The sequence below is a fragment of the Centroberyx affinis genome, unplaced genomic scaffold (assembly GCF_046629955.1).
Source record: "Centroberyx affinis isolate AG114_WGS23_722 - 3 ecotype Tasmania unplaced genomic scaffold, CSIRO-AGI_Caff_v1 ptg001997l_1, whole genome shotgun sequence".
NCBI classification, from domain to species: domain Eukaryota; kingdom Metazoa; phylum Chordata; class Actinopteri; order Beryciformes; family Berycidae; genus Centroberyx; species Centroberyx affinis.
Window position 1 is genome coordinate 1 of NW_027280341.1, and position 21,678 is coordinate 21,678.

At 41.1% G+C, this 21,678-nt stretch overlaps 1 protein-coding gene and 1 long non-coding RNA gene across 3 annotated transcripts; one reads left to right on the top strand and one right to left on the bottom strand.

Moving 5' to 3' along the window:
• The first annotated feature begins 1,318 nt into the window (after nucleotides 1-1,318).
• LOC139653886 (snake venom 5'-nucleotidase-like) lies at nucleotides 1,319-18,055 on the top strand. Of its 2 annotated transcripts, XM_071530894.1 has the most exons (9): nucleotides 1,319-1,803; nucleotides 4,237-4,459; nucleotides 8,719-8,907; nucleotides 12,449-12,646; nucleotides 13,477-13,631; nucleotides 13,794-13,902; nucleotides 15,726-15,875; nucleotides 16,572-16,772; nucleotides 17,286-18,055. In XM_071530894.1, exons 1-9 carry the CDS (start codon nucleotides 1,450-1,452, stop codon nucleotides 17,459-17,461), a joined length of 1,755 nt encoding a protein of 584 aa, XP_071386995.1. In that variant the 5' UTR covers nucleotides 1,319-1,449; the 3' UTR covers nucleotides 17,462-18,055. The 2 variants fall into 2 exon arrangements, with proteins under 2 accessions (XP_071386995.1, XP_071386996.1); XM_071530895.1 differs by lacking the exon at nucleotides 15,726-15,875.
• On the bottom strand, nucleotides 12,424-15,750 carry LOC139653887 (uncharacterized). Its single transcript, XR_011696010.1, has 3 exons — nucleotides 15,703-15,750; nucleotides 13,764-13,878; nucleotides 12,424-12,542 (listed from the first exon to the last, which is right to left on the bottom strand). It is a non-coding gene; the product is annotated as an uncharacterized lncRNA (long non-coding RNA).
• Nucleotides 18,056-21,678: the final 3,623 nt, after the last annotated feature.

The following is a 21,678-nucleotide window of genomic DNA, read 5'->3' on the forward strand; positions in this document are numbered from 1 at the left end:
CTCCCTTTCTTACTTTCTGTCTCTTTCTCCTGCTATCTCTCTCTTCTTTCTGTCTTTCTTTCTTTCTTTCTCAGTAAAATTCAGCACGCTTTATTGGAATGAATGAATGAGTGTGTGTGTGTGTGTGTGTGTGTTGGGTTCACACTCCACCATACTTTCTCTCTTTGTCTGCCAGTCAGAACGGCTTCATTAGCATGACAAGTGTGTTGTGTTGCCAAAACACTCATGATGTCAAGCATGGATATCAGATATACACACATACATCACATGCATGTACTAAATACAATATATACTGTGATAAAACAATATACCAAGACATAATAACACACAGATTCAGTTCATGTTCAGGGAGTTTGTGACTCTGATATACAAACTTTGCAACTATGTCAGCTGTGTGGCGTTCCTCTCCTGATACAGTTTTCATCTTTTCTGTGTCTGATGGAGCTGAGAAGCTGTTTTCTTTCTCCCTCTTCGTCTCAATTTCACTTCATTTCTCTCTCTTTCAATGTCATTTCAACCTGCTTCATTGGCATGGAAGTAAAGAACAGCAACCATAGTGTGTGTGTGTGTGTGTGTGTGTTGCATCTGGGTTTCTTTGTAAGAATTAGTAATATACATACACCATCTCTGTGGTGATGTGGTCATAACTCAGCAGCTATTTCTGCTCCTGTCTCCAGACTGCTCTCTCTCTCTCTCTCTCTCTCTCTCTCTCTCTCTCTCTCCCTCTCCATACACAGTCTTCAGAATAAGATGGCATTTTAATTTTGTCGTTTTTATTAGAATAATGTTGCTATAAAGGCACAAAAAGAGAAGAAAGGGAAAAGGGCAAAGAAAGGAAAACACAACAGCTATTTCTGGTTCCACCTCCAGATTTTCAGGCATTTCCATGTTTAAACTGCCCCTCTCTCTCTCTCTCTCTCTCTCTCTCTCTCTCCCTCCTTCCCTCTCTCTCTCCCTCTCTTTCTCTGTGCGTCGAAATCCTCTGTACACGCGCCTCCAGCGTGTACTTTGAGTAGAATGGTGTCATTGTAAATGTGGAAAAAGACATAAATAAAGGGGAGTAAACACAAGAAAGGGGCATGTGAGGAAAATACCTCAACCAGCCATCCATCTCTGGTTTACTCCTCCACACTTTCAGAGGCGCCTCTCTCTCTCTCTCTCTCTCTCTCTCTCTCTCTGTCTCTTTCACACACAGACTCTCCTTTTCTACAGTGGCGATGAGAGTGTGCGTCATCCTTCATACGCACAGCTTCCAGCATGTAGTTTTAGTAAAATAGTGCCATTCTGGATCCTAGAGAAGACATAAAAATGATTTTTTTTTAAAAAGGGAAGAGAGAAGGAAAAGGAACGGATCCCGGCGGGTCATGTAAGGAGAAGCAGCTCATCACCTCCTCCAGCAGCCTCCGTCTCTGAGGTTTCCAGCTCCAGTGTTGTGCGCACCGTGGGGAGATGGGAGCGCTGCGCCCGGGCCGGAGCGTCCTGCCGCGGCTCTGCCTCCTCTGCCTCTGCGTCCTGCTGGACTTCTCCATCCTCCGCGCGGCGGCCTGGGACCTGGTCCTGCTGCACACCAACGACGTGCACGCCCGGGTGGAGGAGACCAACAAGCACTCCGGGAAATGCACCAAGGGCGACTGCTTCGCCGGCGTGGCGAGGCGGGCCGCGAAGATCAAGCAGATCCGGAGCGCGGAGCGGAACGTGCTGCTGCTGGACGCCGGGGACCAGTTCCAGGGAACCGTGTGGTTTAATCTGTACAAGGGCGCCGAGGCCGCGCATTTTATGAATAAACTGGATTATGATGCCATGGTAAGAGGCCGAAATCAGCTGTAATTGGATTGGGACTTAATCATATGCTTCTAACGCTTCAGCATGGCAGGAGTGACGATTTGTGGTTTTGAGTTATTTGTTGGTTTCAGTGTCTGATGTCTTTACTAGCCTACATGTTGTTTTATGTTCTCATGAGGATTTTAAACCCGGGCTGCGAACCAGACTTCCCTCTGGACAATAAAGTTTAAAGTTGAAGTTAAATTGCTCTTTAATTTGTGGTAAGTAGCGTTTGTTTACCAGCAGCGCAGTCCCCATGATTTATGGATCAGCTGTTAGTTTATTCCTGTTTAAAACAGCAGAGAATGGTAGAAATAGTCATTGCTGCTTATTGCAACTTCACTACCCTAATGGAAAATCACTACAGTGTTCCCTATAGTGTGTCTCTGATACTCAGTAGTGAGTTTATAGTGTGACATTATTGTACTTTATGGTATTTTATTTCCTATAGTATCACTATAATATTCCTATAATGACTTATAGTGTGTTGCTGATACTCAATAATGAGTTTATACTGAGCTTTTTGTACTTTATGGTATTTTTAATTCCTATAGTATCACTATAATATTTCTACAGGAGCCTATAGTGTGTCTGTGGTACACAATTTATACTGGCCTTATTGTGCTTTATAGTATTTTTTATCACTATCACATTCCTATGATACTTCAACATTTTGTTGTGATATTTGTATAATATCTCTCTGAGATGATTATAAGAGTGCTATAGTTCTTTGTCATGAAGGTACACAAAGGATTAAGACGGTAAGAGGGAAATATAATGTTCTTTATATCTTTGGATATAAGTTTGTTCACTTGTTGTCCAACCTTTTGCTCTAACACGAAAAAGAAGTAAAGTAACCCTGTAATAAATCTTAGGAGGATACTGTACAAATATTACAGCGGATCCATAAGTCTTTTTAGGAGCTTTATAGAAATATTATAGTGATACCATAGGAGATTAGAACATACAGTAAGGTACAATAAGATAACTATAAACTCACTTTTGACTACTGCAGACACACTGTATGTCTCTATAGTAATATTAAAGGAAAATTATATTGGGGGTTTTTTTATTAAGAAATCTATATGAGGGTTTGAGTTCATACTTTTGCCTTAGAGAAATCAAACATTACCAAACCTGTTGAAGAAAAAAAAGAGGTTTTAGTGTTAAATGTGGATGAATCAATCCAATAGCCAATGACATGTAATTTATAGTCTTGGGTCTCAAGGCCTCAGTTGGTTTTAATTAGTCTAATAGGAGTGAGTCAGAGGGAAATGGATAATGGATCAGCTCATTGATTTGCCCTCTGGGACATTTTTTTTTTAGGGAAACGGTTTTGGATTTCCAATCTTGAATGGAATAATTGAGACTGAATGCCGTGTTGTTATCTGTTGAAGAGTTTTACCACAAAATGACTTATCACCATGTGAAAAATGTGACTTGACACACTAACAAACCTGAGCTGTATAACTTTATCTCAGCATGGTGGACTTGTCTGGCTCTTCTTCTGTGGTGTTCACACCAGGTAAGAACACATGCAGAAACAGCTGAATATGAGCATCAAGTCCAGACTTCATTTTGTTCTCATGCTAGGCTTTACAAGCATGAGGAACCGCATCCGTCTCCTTCTACCCATAATCCCTTGTGTTACATGGGTGGTTTCCTGAACCGCACCGCAGTTCTCTTGTTAGAAGACTGAGACTCTCTGTGCCACCAGAGTTCAAAGGTCATCGTTCTCACCTGGACAAACCGACTGAACTGAAGGAGGAAACACTGCAGAGTTCAGATAAAATGATCAGAACAAGGTTTTTGTTGTGTTGAATTAAAATCAGGATGATAAGCTTGGCAAGTTTTGACAGTGTTCCCATGCAGGTCTGAAAAAATAATAATAACATGATTACCCAGCAACTATCAGCAAACATGATATTGAGTCAGGGTTAGTCACTCAGTTATGTGGAAAGCAAAAAGTTTTCTTTGGTGCCTCATACTGGGAAAAAGTAAGCACACTTCTATCAGATGATGGAAATTTAAGCCAACCCCAAAAAGAGGAAGGAAGGTCTATTGACTAAAACTTGTTTTTTTATTGTCTCATAAATGGTAGATGACTTGTCAAAATGCCAGTGTGTTTGTATCTTTCCATCCAACAAAGACAGAGCTGTTTTTGCAAAAAAAAAAAAGGTAGAAACCCATTTTGGAAAGTAAATCATTATCTGAAGTTTTATCATGCAGTATCTTCAAAATCTGGAGGATCCATTCTGTATATAAATGTGTTATTTTGTTAACCAAGGACTTGAGCTACCTCCGATCCTTTGAATGGTATTTGATATTTTTGAATTCAAAGCATGTGTCCCCCCCTTTCATCAGATGGTGGATATCTCAGTCAGTCAGTTCTTCGTCTCTGTCTGTGTGTTTCAGGCGTTGGGGAATCACGAGTTTGACAACGGCGTGGACGGCCTCATCAAGCCGTTCCTGCAGGAGATCAGATGCTCCGTGCTCAGCGCCAACATCAAGCCGGACAACACTCTGGCCCCGACGTTCGGAAAATATTATTCACCGTATAAGATATTGAATGTGGGCAGCGAGAGAGTGGGAGTGGTGGGATACACGTCACAGGAGACTCCTGCGCTGTCGCAACCTGGTAAGTGAAACTGAATGGGCTTTCTTTCTGTCTGCCTTATGTGTTCTCTCTCTCTCTCTCTCTTTCTCTATCTATCTCTTTCTCTCTCTCTGTCTTTCTCATGTCTTGTCATGCTTGTCTAATCTAAAGGCCTCCAGATTATGAATATTACAACATATGATCTGATTTACTCTTTCTCCCTTTCATGGCTTACAGCTTTATAGAAAAGGCTGTTTTTCCACCAAACTGTCAAGCTAATTTTAAGCAAACCTTTGAAATGCAAATTAGGTTGAAGTGAATAAATTGGCTTCCTGAAAGTAGTTCAACCAGGAGACGTAAATCATTAGAATGAATGAATTCAAGTCAGACTCGAGTCACATGTCTTGGACTCGAGCCACAATTTTAATAGCTTGAGACTTGACTTGATGCATGAAGAGAAGACTTGAGACTTGACTTGACTTGGGTTCTGGTGACTTGGGACTCGACTCTGACTTGTACTCTGATGACTTGAAAAGGTTTCTAAAGTCTTGACTTGAGATCTTGTGTTTGTGTAAATGACTTAGATTGAAAGTGATGAGATTTGTTCCAGCAGACGACTGAATTTAAATTCTGTTTTCTGAATTTGTATGGAATGATTGAATTTGTTGAAGTTGAAACTGATTATAGAAATCAGACTCATGATGCTCTTACCAAGTTTTTATCCTATTAAAACCATATTGCATTGAAAAGTCCTAGATATTTAGTTTTCTTTAAGATATTAAATTGATACTGGACTCTTTGTTCTGACTTGACTTGCTGTTCTACATTTAGACTTGAGACTTGACATTAATGACATGGACTTGACTTGGACTTGTGCCTCAAGACTTGAGACTGATTTGGGAGTGAAACAAAGTTGACTTGGTCACACAAAATTAGAAACATTTTTGGCATCGACCCCGTCAAGCAAAGACATCTTCAAAGGGAAAGAAGGAATTTACCCACAATCAGTTAAGAGAGGAAGAGAGGAGAATTATGGTGATTAGCTGATCTAAGAGAGATATTTTAACAGAGAATCATTGGAGCAAAAAGGAAAATTGATGCAGGCAATCTCAAATCGGAAAAACCAAGATCAAAGGAGGGGGTAAAATGAGAGAAATTTGTTGTAAACTCACCAAAGTGCAAAAGTACAAGGAGAAAAAAGGAGAGAGAGGAGAAAAGCAGCCTTTTCTTAAGAGTCATCAGCTTGCAGAGCATAATTATCAGAGTCAGAGAAACACACTTTTTAATGCCTTTGAGCAGCAATTTAATGGCTGGATTAGAGAATAACAAGTGAATCAATGCATCCAGCAAGAAACTTAACGCCCTCCACCATGCTGTGAATATAGGGCGGTTTGAATTTAAGATAATCCATGCAAAATATAATAAAGGTGCATACAGTAGGAATAACCGTAGGAGGATTTTGCAATATCTTGGATGCGAGCAAGTTTCTCCTTGCTCCCTCCATGGAGAGAGGCTTGCATTTTAATATCGTCCAAATTAATACCCAGGAATAGGGTTCTAGGGATCTGTAGGAGCTAATGGTTTGGCTAAGCATCCGTACAAAAAACATGAGAGGCTTCCCATTGGTTATGAGAAGTACGTTAAAGGTCCCATATGGTGTAAAGCAGGACTCCCCTTGCCTCTGTGATGATAAAGGAGTTGGATGGTCTATCTAAACATGGTGAAAGTATCAAAACGCACGGTCGCCAACTAAATCCACACAATCCATATTAGAAAAGCGAGCCTCTAAACGAGCCGTTTGGACTTCTGTAACTTTGTGGCGTCACAAAGGTTCGCTCATTATCATTTCTGTAAGAAATAATAGACGAACAAAGTGTTTTTTTCAAAGCGGTTGAGCGGTTGTCATTGTTTATTAACCTGAGAGTTTTCCCTACCTGTAGCCGCCGGTTAGCCAATCAGAACAGAGGGGTCGTAAATATTAATGAGCCTTAAAGACACAGCGACAGAAACAGCCTGTTCTTGGTAAGGCTCAGAGAGATGCTGGAAAATGAACGTGGAGAAATGGATTGAGAGTGTTTTTGGTTCATGACACCACACACACAGCTTCGAATGGACCTCAAGACACAAAATAAAACACTGGAGAGTGCAGAATATGGACCTTTAATGGGAACAGGTGAACAGGTGTGAAGAGGGTGTGGCAACAGGTCAGTCTTCAGTCGTCAGTTTGAACTTTCACCTAAGATACAGAAACACATCACCGACAACATTCCAGAAAGTCCAAAGCAACTTTTCGACTGTTGTGCAAAGAGAACAATGTGTTGGGATGGTTATGCCAAGCCTACATCAGAGTTTATTCAGCAAACCTCTCTATTTATTGCATAGTTTCATAACTCCGTAAAGTTTCTATTTCTTTGTTTTCATGTGTTTGTCAAACAACTTTCCATTTTATCCAGGCCTTTCCTTTGTGTTGCTTTTAATGGATCTTTGTTGTTGTTGGTTTGTTTTACCTGTTTTTGTGCATTTATTTATTCTGTAGCACTTCTGATATTTAATTGTAATAAAAAGTGCATTACAAATGATTATTATTATTATTTAATTTGTTTATTGAGAAATAACGTTTAAAAACTTAAAAACGTCTTTACAAAACTGAAGACATTTTAGAGAAATCTGACATTTCCATTCATCTTTTCTAATTCGATGCGTCATAATTCGCATAAAAATACTCGGATGGAAACCCTTGAGCGTGCGGTCTTTAATCAAGTCTCTGAATTCCTTTCTGAGAACCGCCTGTATGGTCCTAACCAGTCTGGCTTCAAACGCGGACACTCTACCGAGACCGCGCTCTTGTCTGTAGTGGAAACACTGCGATCAGCTAGAGCTGCCGGTCAGTCCTCTGTCCTACTGCTACTTGACCTATCGGCCGCCTTTGACACGGTTAACCACCAAATCCTCCTCTCCACACTCGCCGAGCTCGGCTTCTCAGGATCTGCTCTCTGCTGGTTTGAGTCCTACCTCTCAGGGAGATCCTTCAGAGTGTCTTGGAGAGGGGAAGTGTCTAAATCCCACTGCTTGTCCACAGGGGAACCTCAAGGGTCAGTGCTTGGACCCCTTCTCTTTTCAATATACACCACCTCACTACCATTCATATGCTGACGATACCCAGCTCCTCCTATCGTTCCCGCCAGACGACCCCACAGTCTCGGCGCGGATATCGGCATGCCTCGCCGATATCTCGGCTTGGATGAAGGAACGCCACCTTCAGCTTAACTTGTCAAAGACTGAGCTCCTTGTCATCCCAGCCAGTCCCTCTGTACAACAACAGATCAGTATCCAACTCGAATCAACTCCTAACCCTAACTCAGCTCATGCCCACAAAGTCTGCCAGAAACTTGGGTGTCATGATTGATGACCAACTAACCTTCAAGGAGCATGTGGCTTCTGTTGCTCGGTCATGCCGATTTGCTCTGTACAATATCAGGAAGATCAGACCCTACCTGTCTGAACATGCAGCACAACTCCTGGTACAGGCGCTTGTAATGTCACGCCTTGACTACTGCAACTCCTTCCTGGCAGGGCTCCCGGCATGTAGCTCAAACCTCTGCAGATGATCCAGAACGCGGCGGCGTGTCTGGTCTTCAGCCGGCCCAACAGAGCACATGCCACTCTGCTGTTCATCTCCCTCCACTGGCTCCCAGTTGCTGCCCGCATCAAGTTCAAGTCCTTGATGCTCGCCTACAAAACAATAACCAAAACGGCTCCGACCTGAACCTGAACTCCCTCATTCAGGTCTACGCTCCCTCCCGCTCACTACGCTCTGCCAAGGAGCGGCGCCTGATGCTGCCACCACAACAAGGCCCTAAGTCTCTAGCCAGACTCTTCTTCTTCTGTGGTTCCCCGGTGGTGGAACGAGTTACCAAACTCCGTTCGATCCGCAGAGTCCCTCTCAATCCTTAAGAAAAGGCTAAAGACCCAGCTCTTTAGTGAATACCTTCTCACCTAATGGCCGGGGTAACCAAACCAAAAAAATAAAATAAAATAAAAATTAGCCTCATAGCACTGCCTTGTAGCACCTATGTCCTCTTGGACCAGAACTTAGCTTTATAGCACTTACTCTCGTTGTTCTCTCCTAACTAGAACCTTGCTTGTGTTGTATGAAAATCTCATGTGTAAGTCGCTTTGGATAAAAGCGTCTGCCAAATGTGAAATTGTAAATTGTAACCCGGCTGTTAATTCCAAGTTCAGACATCAGTATTTGTCAGTATTGAAAAAAAAATCCCTCTAACCCGTTTGGTGTTTTGCAGGACCAAAGCTGCGGTTCGAGGACGAGGTGGGGGCCGTGCAGCTGCAGGTGGACAAACTGCTCACGCTGGGCGTCAATAAGATCGTCGCCCTCGGTCACTCCGGCTTCACCATGGACCAGGAGATCGCCAGGAGGGTCCGGGGGGTCGACGTCGTGATCGGAGGACACACCAACACGTTCCTCTATACAGGTAGGGAGGGGAATAATACTACTGGTGCTACTACTAGATTCCTCGGGATGGGACGATCTGCTTATCTCACGATACAAGTTGATACACGATATGTGGTTCAGGATTCAATACAACCACGGTTCGATGTAATAAATAAAAGTTCAGTGACAACAAAGTCTGACTGTGCAGAATTCTGTTTATTTCTCAGACACAAATCTTTGTAGCGATGCCATTGGCTGCTGGAATGTAAACAACAATTTAAAAATGTCATTACAAAGTGACAATAATATAATTTGGATGGAGAGCTTGTGAAACTGTGATGGTCAAGCATCTCATTAGTGATTACTACAGCAGAATAACATGGAGCTGATGTTACCATTATTTTTTCTGCCCCACAATACGTATTGTCACATTTTTGTATTGCAATATATTGAATTTCGATATATCGTCCCATCCCTACTATACAGGTATGGAGGCTACTACATTTCTTTAGATATGGAGGTGAATAATACTACTGGCACTACTACTACACTGCTCTATACAAGTATGGAGGTGAATAATCCTAATTTCAAGCAACATACCGAAAAGCTTGTCCAGTCACTGCTTTTTCCATCTCAGGAACATTGAAAATGTTTTATCCCCAAATACATGTCCAACACGCTCCAACCGAGGTTTTACTTTATTTAAAAAGGTGGTTTTGGTGCTTGACAGTAGGACAATAGGTAAACAAAGCTGTTTTACCTTCACTTCATATACGTAAAAGCACTCATTCAAGTCTGCATGTTTACTGCAGATCCGTCCTAAATTTCAGTGATACAGAGAGGATTATAGATGCTTTTATTTCATTTCCTTTTTAAGGCTTTACATGGCCTGGCCCCTAGTTGCAGCCTGAGCTCCTCAGGCAGGAACCTGTTCCTGACTGTTCCTGAGTCCAGGCTAAAGACTAAAGGTGACCAGAAGTTTGCTGTCTGGACTCTCATAGGCTTTGGAACGACTTGCCTGAAAAACTCAAATTTTATTGTTAAACCTTTTGTAATCTTTCATTCATTTTCATCCCTGTTGCATTGTTTGTCTGTTTATTTATTCCATTTGTTCTATCCCTATGGCTGGATATATTCATTTTACCTTATTTTATTTTAGTAGTTTTACCTCATCTGTATTTCTGTTTTATTGATCTATCCTTTGTCGGTCTTTTATCTCTGTTTATCTCTCTCTTACTACTACTACTACTAATAATAATAATAATGAACTGAAGGGTTTCTGCTAAATATACAATATATGTCCACTTTGGGAACAATATTGTCATCTGATGTTCTTTGCTCAGTATTTTTATTAAGTAGAACTTGATTATATCATCTAATCCATGAGTTAATTTTCATCAGAGTAGGTGTCATGTTTTAAAATGTCAGAAACATCTCACTGGAATGAGACTCTTTGCATGCTGCTGGATCTTGTCAGTGCATTTTGTTCTTGATCCTCTAACCTCCTCGAACCACTGAGTTTGCTCAGCTGTGTCCTTGCTTTTGGAAGGGAGGAAACTGAGTCTTTGAACCGCATGTTTTACTAGCCGTTTGCCCCAGAGTAAACACGCTGTTGGACGGTATAAATAATGCTGCAGTGTTAAATATAAACAGCAAGGAGTAGTTTCTGGCCGGGCTGAAGAAGCGTGCTGTTGGTCTGGACCTCAGCACCATAAAAACTCCGGGAAAATAAAGACGTTTTTTTTCCGAAACAAAGCACATGCAGTGTGGCAGTCTGTGAGAAGTGCATAGACGCTGCAAAACTGCCAGCTATGTCGTATATTTCCACCAAAACCTCACCGATGACTCAACAGATCCAAAGGACTTGGCACGGTGTTGGTCATCAACAGAATGAATGGTAATGTTGACAGCTGTACAGTTGTGAGTCTTGCTGTGGGTTCTGGCTGAGCCAAGTCATTCTTTGGCGAGGAAGTGAGTTGTTGTCTTGAAGCTGAGACTAAATGATGTGTTCAAGATCTCCCTTCAAGTGACTCGGTTTAGTCTTCACTTCAGAGGAGACAAAGTTTGCAATCAACTTTATTCCTTAGCTTTTGTTTTCCTTTTCTTTTTCTGTTTCTTTTCATATTCTTTTACTTATCTTCTACTTTCCCCCCCATTTATTTAACATGTTTGTTTCATTAAGGAAGACACTTTGGTCTTTCTTGCACATGTTTTTTTTTTTTATGACTTGTGTTTTTGCTCTCGTTGGTATACATTATGGATATTTTGTTTGAATTACTCTTTTGTGCTAAATAAAAAAAAAGAAAAAAGTGACACCTTGACCTTGTGCTGTGCATATTGCAACCAAGTGTATCAGAGAGCAAAGAACACAACATTCTTTGAAACAATGTTCTTGGATGAAATCCATGTGCAAAAACTAACCGTGCGTTCACACTGAGAGCAACACGATCAACAAGTCACTGGAAGTCCATTCCTGTCCTGTAGAGCTGAGCGACCGGGGAAACTCGGGTGATGTGTGGACGCTCAATAACCCACAGGTGAACTTTTCGCGGTCATCGTCCGTCAACAGCCAATCAGACTTTTGTGCTTACTCGTTTCCCTACTGATGTGATTTAGTTCTGTGAACAATAGTTCTGCCTGGCAAGCACAAAATGGAGGAGCTGATAACAGCCATTCAAAGGTTCCCATCTTTCTAGAACTTTGATTTGAAAGACGACAGGAGTAAACGTCTCAAAAACAATGCTTGGAGAACGGTTGCATCCATCCAATTTGAGAAGAAAAATTGCTAAAATAACCCTATTCGCTTGGGTGTAATATTGCCTGGGACGTCCAGTGATTTGTACTAATTGTGGAGATTGTTTGTGATTTTAATACTGTGCAAATCTGCCATATATAAGTAAAAATTTGAATGCAGTAATTACAGCCGTGATGTACAGTATATTTATGACGCAATTTATTTTTCTTCTAGACGCACTATCATGAAAAATGGAGGCAGTAGAGGAATCTATAGAGGAAGGTTTTGGCGCAAACTCTGCTGTCACCTTTTTGCTAAATCATAAAGTGACAAATTGTAAAATCTGGACTCCATACGGATGCTGGGACACCAGTGATTTTGGCTTATTTCATTATTCCACGCGAAGGCGTTTCACAAAACTCAGAGCTTGAGGGTCATTCATTGATTACAGGAGGTCCCTACATAATACTTGTACAAATAGGACATAAGTTTCATCTAAAGCATATTGTGGTGAAGTGTGGAGGCGGTCCACCTGCTTGTCTACTGTGTGGCAATGTGTGAATGAACTGTACTTGTACGTCTTTTTTTTAATAACTGTATTGTTGTTAGCAGGCCTCTCTTGAAAAGGAGATATTGATCTAAATGAGATTTCCTGCTTACATAAAGGAGGGAATTGAGTAATGAGTGAATCATTACAGTCTGAGGCCGGAGACTTTCTGAAACACAGGGAGAAACGCCCAAATTGTGGTTACATGATCTGTTTGTTTTTCCACAGCAACTACAAAAAGTATTCTGAACACAGGTTGATTTCTCACCTCTCATCTCTCTTTCCACTCTCTCCGGCCAGGTTCGCCTCCCTCCTCTGAAGTCCCTGCAGGACCTTATCCCTTCATGGTGAAGTCGGCAGACGGGCGGGTCGTTCCGGTCGTGCAGGCCTATGCCTTTGGAAAATATCTGGGTTATCTCAAGGTGACCTTTGACGACGCTGGCAACGTGCTAAAGTCAACAGGCAACCCCATCCTGCTGGACAGCTCCGTCCCACAGGGTGAGGAGCGAAAAGGGCAATGACACTTTATCTTTTAGCTTCATTGGCATCAGTGCTGTTTTAGTGTTTTAATACGTAATTTCCATCACATATTGTGCATTTTGTTTATTTTTTTTTGTTTTTGATGTGATTTGATTTCTGTTGGCTGATTTACCTCTTTGTTCTTTGTCTTGATTTGTTTCCTTTCCGTTCTCTTATGGGCTGAAATGTTTTTCTGAGTCTTTCGCACTACAATGGCAGCTGTTTTTGGACGGAAGAACATTTGTAATTTGCTCTCCCCACCCAGATTTTTCAAGATGGTGCAGAGCTTTAAACCGCCAACCTTCTGGTCACAAGCCTGCCCTCTCTAACTTCTAGACTACCTCTATCCCCATTTAGGCACATTTAGGCATTGCGAGTGAGTTGCACTGAAAGCAGCAGGTTGGGATTCGGTGTCTTGCTAATGGACATTTCGCCAGGACACATGGCTGATGATGGACACATGTTGGCCGTTGTGGGGTTTGAACCGATATTTCTGGATTGAAGCCGATAGAAAGCTTCAATCCAGTTCCAAAGAAGCACCTGTACTCACCGTTTCCCGAATTTGATTCTTGTCAGGGTAGGAAAAACATCTGAAACTGCATTTAGACAAAAGGACACTAAAACTCTCCTGGGAAACAGCTACCAGACACCTGGTGTGTAGAACAGCAAATGTAATGGATATAGGTTGAATCTACTTGAAAGTGTTGTGTGATATCAATTGGCGAGAGCGTCAAAACGGACATTTATTTATATGAAAATGTTGTGGATTATTACTTAAAGTCTTTCTAAAATTGACTGATTCTCTCTAGATCCAGCTATCCTTGCCGAAGTGGAGGAATGGAAGAAGAGCCTGGCCAACTACTCCTCTCAGTATGTTGGGACGACTCTGGTCTACCTCAACGGGACGTTCGAAGAGTGCCGATTCCGCGAATGCAACCTGGGAAATCTGATCTGTGATGCCATGGTGCGTATTTTACTCTCTTCTCATGGATCATTAGCATTGCAGTGCCCTATGATAAAGTACTGTTTAAAGGGTCAGAGAGTGAGTTAAAGTCACGTTTGGTGTGTAGAAGATTAAAAACTGTGTGTAACTGACCAGATCCTGCTGTCTCTCTCTACCATTCAGGTTCAGAACACCATCAAATTTGCCGATGAGCTGCAGTGGAACCACGTCAGCTCCTGCCTCTTGAATGGAGGCGGCATCCGCGCATCTATAGACGAGCAGAGCAGGAACGGTGCGTTGGTGATTTTACTTCTATGGAAGTAAAGGTATAACACAGCAGTAGGTACACAGAGAAAGGCAGGGCTAGTCAGAAGAAAAAGAGTAAAAATCTAGGTTGAGAAAGTGATTGAGTAAGTATTTTTTCTCAACAACTACTGATGAAGTTCCCTTCAGCAAGGCACCAACGCCCATAGTGTGTTAGTGTTGCACACTTTGACCCCACTGCTTGTAGATTCCCATCCAAACCATGTCCTTTAGATCAGTGGCGTCCAATCATGTGCCATGGAGTCTGAAAAAGTCTTAAATTATCTAAATGTTTAAATATAGCTTTTAGGTCTTATTATTTCGCTATGTTATAACTGGTTTTAGCTTTTAATTAAGTTTAATTTTGGCAGAGAAAATAAGGCAAATGTCATGAATTATGTAGTTTCACCAAAAGCTGTGAATGGGATCAGTGGTAGTGTCGTTTTTATTTTCTCATGTTTTATTCAATTACTTGCTCTTCCAGTTCGCTGTTTTGTTTTCACATCTGCTTTAATGAACCCAGATGGTCATTAGGCTCAGAAGCAATTAATTTCCTTTTCCTCATTCTTCCCATTTATTAGTTTTAGAGCTTTGATTAGTGATGTTCAACTGGCTGTTCAATTGGCTGTTTGTGCCAGCTTCTCATTTCTTCAATTCAATGGTTGTTTAATTGGACTTAAATTTAATTCCAGTGATCACTGAAAAGGTCTTAAAAAGTCTTAAATTTGGCTTTCTGAGAATAGTAGATTCACCAGTCTGTTAGCTCGACTGTGCAAGTACATTGATGGTCTGTATGCATCTATAGATAGTGAGATGACCTGTTGCTGTGCAGCAATTACAGCCGTTTGACACTTCAAACCACAACAGGCCAATTTTAGATTATGGTGAAGACAGACAGAGTAAGATAAGTACACACACACACACACACACACACACACATTTTTTTCAGTTTATCATGTCCTCTTTTGTTCTTAGTATCCCTTGTTTTATCATCTCTTATTATTTATCTGTATTTACATCTGCCATTTGTTGGACACTTTCATTCAAACCATGAGCACCATGAGTGCCATGAGAGTTTCAGGAATCAATCCCCTAACTTTGACAGTGTTGGTGTCTTGCTCAACACACAGAGCTGCAGGACCAGCGTGTTCTTTGTTTTCTCTAAAGCACTTCATGATCAGTCTGTTTGTTTAAAGCATTTTATGAATACAATTTGACTTGACGTGTTGGTTATCATAGCTGTCGAGTTGGACAGTCCCTACCCCACACACACACACACACACACACACACGCACACAGCTACACCCAGTTACAGATACACATTCACACCACAGTCAAAGGCACACATTTAACAGGTTGTAGTTTTAGTTATACAAACATTTCTCAGAGACAGAGCTGCTCTGGAAGCAGATGCAGCCAAATTACACTGAAGCCCTGTGAAGAGTTACCTAGGTTAGCTAGTTAGCTAGCTGGCCTTCCAAGTTCAAACTAGCCATACTAGCCTATAGCTATCTAGGTAAGCTAGTTAGTTAGCTGCTGACCTTCAACATCATGATGCCACATAAGTGGATGAAAAAAAAGTCAATTTTATTTTTTTTAACTAACATTTTGACCAGACTTTGCCATTCAAGTTTGCCAATTAGCTAACTTTGGCTCCGCCCACTGAGGTTTAACTCAACCAATGACATTATTTCTGCCTCTAGAGCAGCTCTGCAATGTTTGTCTGACTCAACTCCAACCAGCACAAATGTATGTCCTTTGGGTTTCTGTAAAGCACTTTGTGGCAAACCTTGTGGTTGACTTGTCGTTCAGGTTCGATCACCATGGAGGACCTGATCGCCGTCTTGCCCTTCGGAGGAACCTTCGACCTGGTGCAGCTGAAGGGCTCCACGCTCAGGAAGGCTTTCGAACACTCGGTGAAGAGATACGGCCAGAACACCGGAGAATTCCTACAAGTGTCCGGTATCAGGATTTCACACCTATTTCCACCTGTATATTGTCATTAGGATATAACATCTCACATTTATAGGGAGCAGACTTGGGTGAAAGAATGTCGGAAAATAAACACAGTCTCAAAATGTCGTGACATGAGCACAAAATTGAAACAACAATTTTGGACACAGAATTTGTGATGATTACATTCCTTCACCATGAAAGGATTATGTGACAATAACATGGACTGGACACATTTTCTCCTTTTCATCATGTTAAAACATTAGCTAACAGTTACGTTTAAGCAAATAAAACAACTTTGGTTAAGGTTAGGGTAAGGTTTAGGTCATGGTTAAATTAAAAAAACCTTTGCTAAAAACTTAAACTTCAGTCAGGAGTTAAAGGTTTCTAGTCGTGTCTCCCTCACATAATCTTCTCGCAGTGGGAAAACACATTTTCTTGACTCTTCGTGCACAGAGCAGGTATGTGAATTTGAAGACATCTTGCTCATTTCACGAAATTTCAGGATACCAGGCTCCAAATAATGCCAAACCTGCTTGGGAATGCCAGACGAGTGGGAAGTGATACGATACAGTGACTCCAAGAGTTTAGACTATTTGAAAGTCACTACTACGAGATACTAAGCAAACTAATGACATTACTTTGACATTAATAAAACGCTGTTCACCAGGGCTGAAGCTGCGATGTTTCCATGTCCTCCAACAGGATTTCATGTGGAGTTTGACATGTCCAAGGAGCCGTGGCAGCGGCTGAAGAGCCTCAGCACCCTCTGTACGGACTGCCGGGTTCCTCACTACGAACCCGTTGAGGACGAGAAGGTTTACAAGGTGGTGCTGCCTTCCTACCTGGCGGACGGAGGAGACGGTTACTCCATGATCAAAGCGGAGAAGCTCAAACACGACAGCGGTGAGTCTTAAGACTGCTGGTTTTGTTAGTTTTGCTCTATGGGAAGTTTAAGAAATGCTTCATATATCAGGCATGGATTCAGCAGAGAAACTTGAGACCTGTCTAGCAGGTTGGGTTCAGTTTACCTTCAGTTCAGGAAGTGAACTTTCTTTAAAATTCAAATTGTGATCTTGTCATTTTAAGGTTCCATCTAATATTTTGGTCAAAATTCAGTTTCTATTTTGCAGCTCTACAAATTACAAATTATAAAGGTTGTAGTAGTTTTGCTTGTATGGAACATTTTCGACACAAAATATGATGTTTATGATTTTATGATTATGAAATCTGAATTTTATCATTAAATGTTTTAAAAATCTGAAGGATCCAGTTTGTGACCAGCATTTGGTCAACCAAAAACAGATAACTTTTTGCTATCTGTTTTGTAAGAGTATGTGTCACTTTTTTCAAATGGTAAAGATTTGATTTTGGAACCAAACACTTAAGTTCTTTTGGTATTTTTTTCCCTCTCTCTAGGGGATTTGGACATTTCTGTTGTGGCTAAATACATCACAGAGAAGAAGAAGGTCTATCCATCTGTTGAAGGACGCGTCAAGATCTTCAACTCAGCCTGTGGACTGCAGGGATGCTCTGCTCCACCGGTCCTGCTGGTTTTACTGGGGCTGCTCTGGACTCTGTGTGGGAGCGTTTAAGGCCAAATTCACTCAGGAACACAACACGACAGAAAGGCGTTTTGTTTTCGTTGCCGTTAAACTTGAAAAACAAACAGCTCCGGTGGATATACAGAGCTAAAACATCCTCCTTTATGAAAATGTGCTTTGACTTTAGACTCTATTCTACCATTGTTTCAAAGCATAAGGTAGACAGTAAAGGGAAATGATATCTACAGACGCTAAAGCTCGGCTTGGATGGTGTTGCAAGTACAAAACATGTGTGAATTGGGAGTGAATTGCGGTTGACTGATAAGACACAGGCACTCCTGTTGAAGCTTACTCAGAACAGGTTAAACAGACCTGACCCACACAGTAGTTGTGAAGAAATCTTAATGTTTGTTTAATTTATCTGTAGCATCAGATGGGTGGAGTTTACCACATCAGGACAGTTCAGATGGTGTCGGGTAATTTGTCAATCGCAGAAAAGTATGCTGAATTATCTTTTCAAATACTTCCCTGACGTTGTCTAAACTTGGCACAGTTGTATATGTGGCAAACCCCACCCATCTGGCACCTGAAGAGACAAAAACAAACCATGAAGTCTTTGAAGAGTTCTGCTCCAAAATGAGAAATCCACCATTTGAAAAGTGTGACACCTACAAAATGACCAATTCCTCCAAAATGAACACAAATAATGCTACTTTTTTTTAAAGGATAGAAGGTAGCCTATGTCGTTGACTGACAAAATTACAGACTTTATTTTAAAGATATTGAATTATAAACTTGAACTATTTAACCCCGGTTTGAGTATCTTTATGATACACAAAAACCTTAATAATAAATATTTATCCAGGTCGTTCTGACCAACTGTAAATCAAGCCGAGTGGTAATGGGAGTCTGCTGAATTTCAATGTAAATACTCTTGTCTTACTTTAAACACTGGGGTTCCTCACGATGCTGAGCGGGTCCAGCGCTGCAGCTCACAGAGAGCAGATGAAGGGTTTCTATCCATAATGTTAAAGGTGCTTTCTGTGACAATGAAAACATTTCTTGAATTCATTTGTAAATATTTAAGAACAACAAAAAAAATGTTGATCTTTATCTATCTGTAAAAACGAAACTAGTTTATAAGCTCTTCAATATCTTAACATATACTAGTGATCCATAATGTTCTTTACCTTGATGCCAGCAATCATTTTGTAGGAGCCGGTGTCATTATTTTCAAATGGTGGACATCATATTTTGGAATTTATTCCACACTGAAAAATACAAATTATGCAACAATTTTTGATGATGAATCGTGTCTCCAGATAAGCTTTTGCTACATGGAGAGATGGACACCAAACGTTTTGCTAAAAGGTCAAATACAAATATTATTTGGTAAGAGGATAATTTTTCAAAAAGTGTTCATGTAGCCTATGTTATAGATAACATAAAGCATCATTCATTATAATGCCGTTTATGAAAAAACTGAACATTGTCACTTTTTTAATGATAAACTGATGAATTAACTACACCATTTCTGGCTCCTTTTACACCACACTGACAAGAAAACTTGAATGTGGTCTTCAGTCTTCCCGTTGTTCCTTTAATTTTGCAGAAATTTACTCTGATTATACCAAGTTTTTGGGAGATTGGTCAACTGGCCTGTTAAGTGATGAGAACAAAGATGCCAAAATTATCCATGTCTTTCTATGGTAGTTAATTCGCTTTGGTGCTCCATGCTAACACTTTAGCATACACTATGTTGAGTGATAGTAGGCAACTAGGATTATCCAAACTAATTAGACTTACCTTTTAGTAATAAAAAGTTGTTTTATATGGTATATGGTTTTTTTATGTTTGTTTGTTTTTTGGTATTTATATGGTATTATATGGCCTGTAGATTCCTCAGTTTTAAAAATGAAATATCATTAACTCAATATAGCTCATTTACTCATCCACTGTGCAATGATTTTTATCTGTACAGTCTCCCATCGCCCACCACATTCACTTACTACAGAAACAGGGAAAGTAGTCCCTGCTAGTTCAAACTAGTACTAATTTTTGAATATTTTGTGTAAAATCTGCTGCTCAAAACTGCCCGACTTGGCCATTATCGTTTGAGATTATTTACCATTTAGCTTTACAGCTGTTACAGGTTCTCATTTGCTCACTCCGGAGATCATGCTGGTAGACTATCACTCAACACAGTTTACGCTAATGTGTTAGCATGGAGTCTCTTATCACTCAACATAGTGTATACTGAAGTGTTGGCATGGAGCATTGGAGTAAACAATCTACTGTGGACACATGGATGATTTTGGTCTCTTATCTTCTCATCCCTTAATGGCTTAGTTGTCCAATGGGCTAATCTCCCAAAAACTTGAATTCCATTTATTCCATTAAGAAAATTGCTATAGACAGCAGGGCGGCCTGAGTTCAAATCCCCATGTTGGCAATTATCTGCCCTGCTGAAGTGCCCTCGAGCAAAACATTGAATCCTACCAGTTGCAGGGCTGCTGTGCTGTAGCTGAGCCTGACCTCTGACCTCCCTGTGGAGAGGGACAAGAGAAAAGAGAGTTTCCCAGCAGGGATCAATTAAGCATCACATTATTGGTTGTAGTATGAAGGAATCCCCATATCCTTCACTTCACGTCAGACGGAATAGAAACTGATATCAACAGTGTTTAGTTAACACTTGAAGAGCAGAATTCCGCCTTAGCATCCATCTGAGTGGGAGTGGGAGAGTTTTCTATCCTCAGCAGGGTTAACAGAGCCGCTGGGTAAAGCTCTCTGAGCCCAGGGAACAAGGCCTTCTCTGTGTCATGGATCTCCCAAACAACACTGCCTTTTTTTTTTCTAATGAACGGCTGATTAGTCGCTCCATTGGGCTCCGACACAGCTGGCACCGGCAGCACAGAGAAGTGTTGCCAAATGCCCCCAAACACCCACACTTAATGGAAAGTATTCCCCCTGCGCTCCTCCTCCTCCTCCTCCTCGGCTTTATTTGGAGCGCTGCGAAGAGATTAGCACAGCACCGACTTGGCAGCTTTATGATACATGGAAATCAGTGCGGGTCATACGCAGGACGCGGGTCGATTTTTACTTTTTTTTTTCCACCTCAAGGCAGCAGCCAGATAGAAACAGATGAAATTTGAATCTGGATTTCGTCATTCTTTGTGCGATTAGAATGCAAAACGGAAGCGTTTTTGAAAACAAGTGGGTGGATAATCTGCAAACGGAAACATGGATCTTGACAAGCGCTCTTTAAACTCCTTACTGCCATTCTCTTATAGCTTGCTAGCCAATTAAAAATATCAGTATCAGGATCCACGCTTTCAACAAATTCCAAAGTTTCTCACAGTCGGCAGCTTGTGTTTTCGGTAAATCTGTCATAGCCTGAATGCAGCATGTAAAGTACCCATAGAGACAGTGCATAAAATAGGCCACGCCCATCGTGGGGGAAACCACTGCACCGCTTTCCATCCACCTTGTGTGACTGAATGCACATCATTGTCATTATTCCCCAAATTAAGCATGCCTACAAGCTGTTGTGTGGTGGGCTTCACAGTCAACAAACTTAAAAACCGTGAATTACAGTTTTTTGTGGTCCTGAGTAAAACAAGGGAGCCGTTGAGAAGAAAAATGTGGATCCAGGCTGTAAGGAGAGAGGGGCTGACAGTGGCTCATGGTAGAAGAGGGGGAAACTTTAACTTATAATGTGGCCAGTATTTTGTCACTGGTCAGTAACTTATCAGTAATTATCTAGTTATATTCTTGTAAGATAACCTGAATGTTAAAATGTGTTTAAAAGCTACCATGCTGTCCTAACATTAGGCTGCTACTAAGCTGACATTACTGAGCCAGTTCCTCTCTATAAAACAGATGAGTTGTGTTCATGTGGCTCTCAGGATAGTTTGCTCTGTATTGACTGTCAGTCCAGGGTGCAAAAGTAATGAGAAATCTCACTGACTTGTTAGCGAACGTAAGATAGTTAACTTACCAACAATCCACTTTAATAACCAATGTCACGTCAGCGTCGCTCAAACTTATATTCTGAAAAGCAGAGCTGTATTTTCAATTTTTAAATATGAAGTGAAATTCAAAGTATGACGCACTCTGCACTGTGTCTATGAACGGGTTTCTGGATGTGGGAGAGGAGGAAGTGTGTGACGCTGTCCTAACCCACATCTGCTTCCCACCAGACAAACCCAGAAGAAATGGAAGTGATCAAAGAGTTGCGTTTCAAAGTGAGAGATCCACCGTTTCGCTTA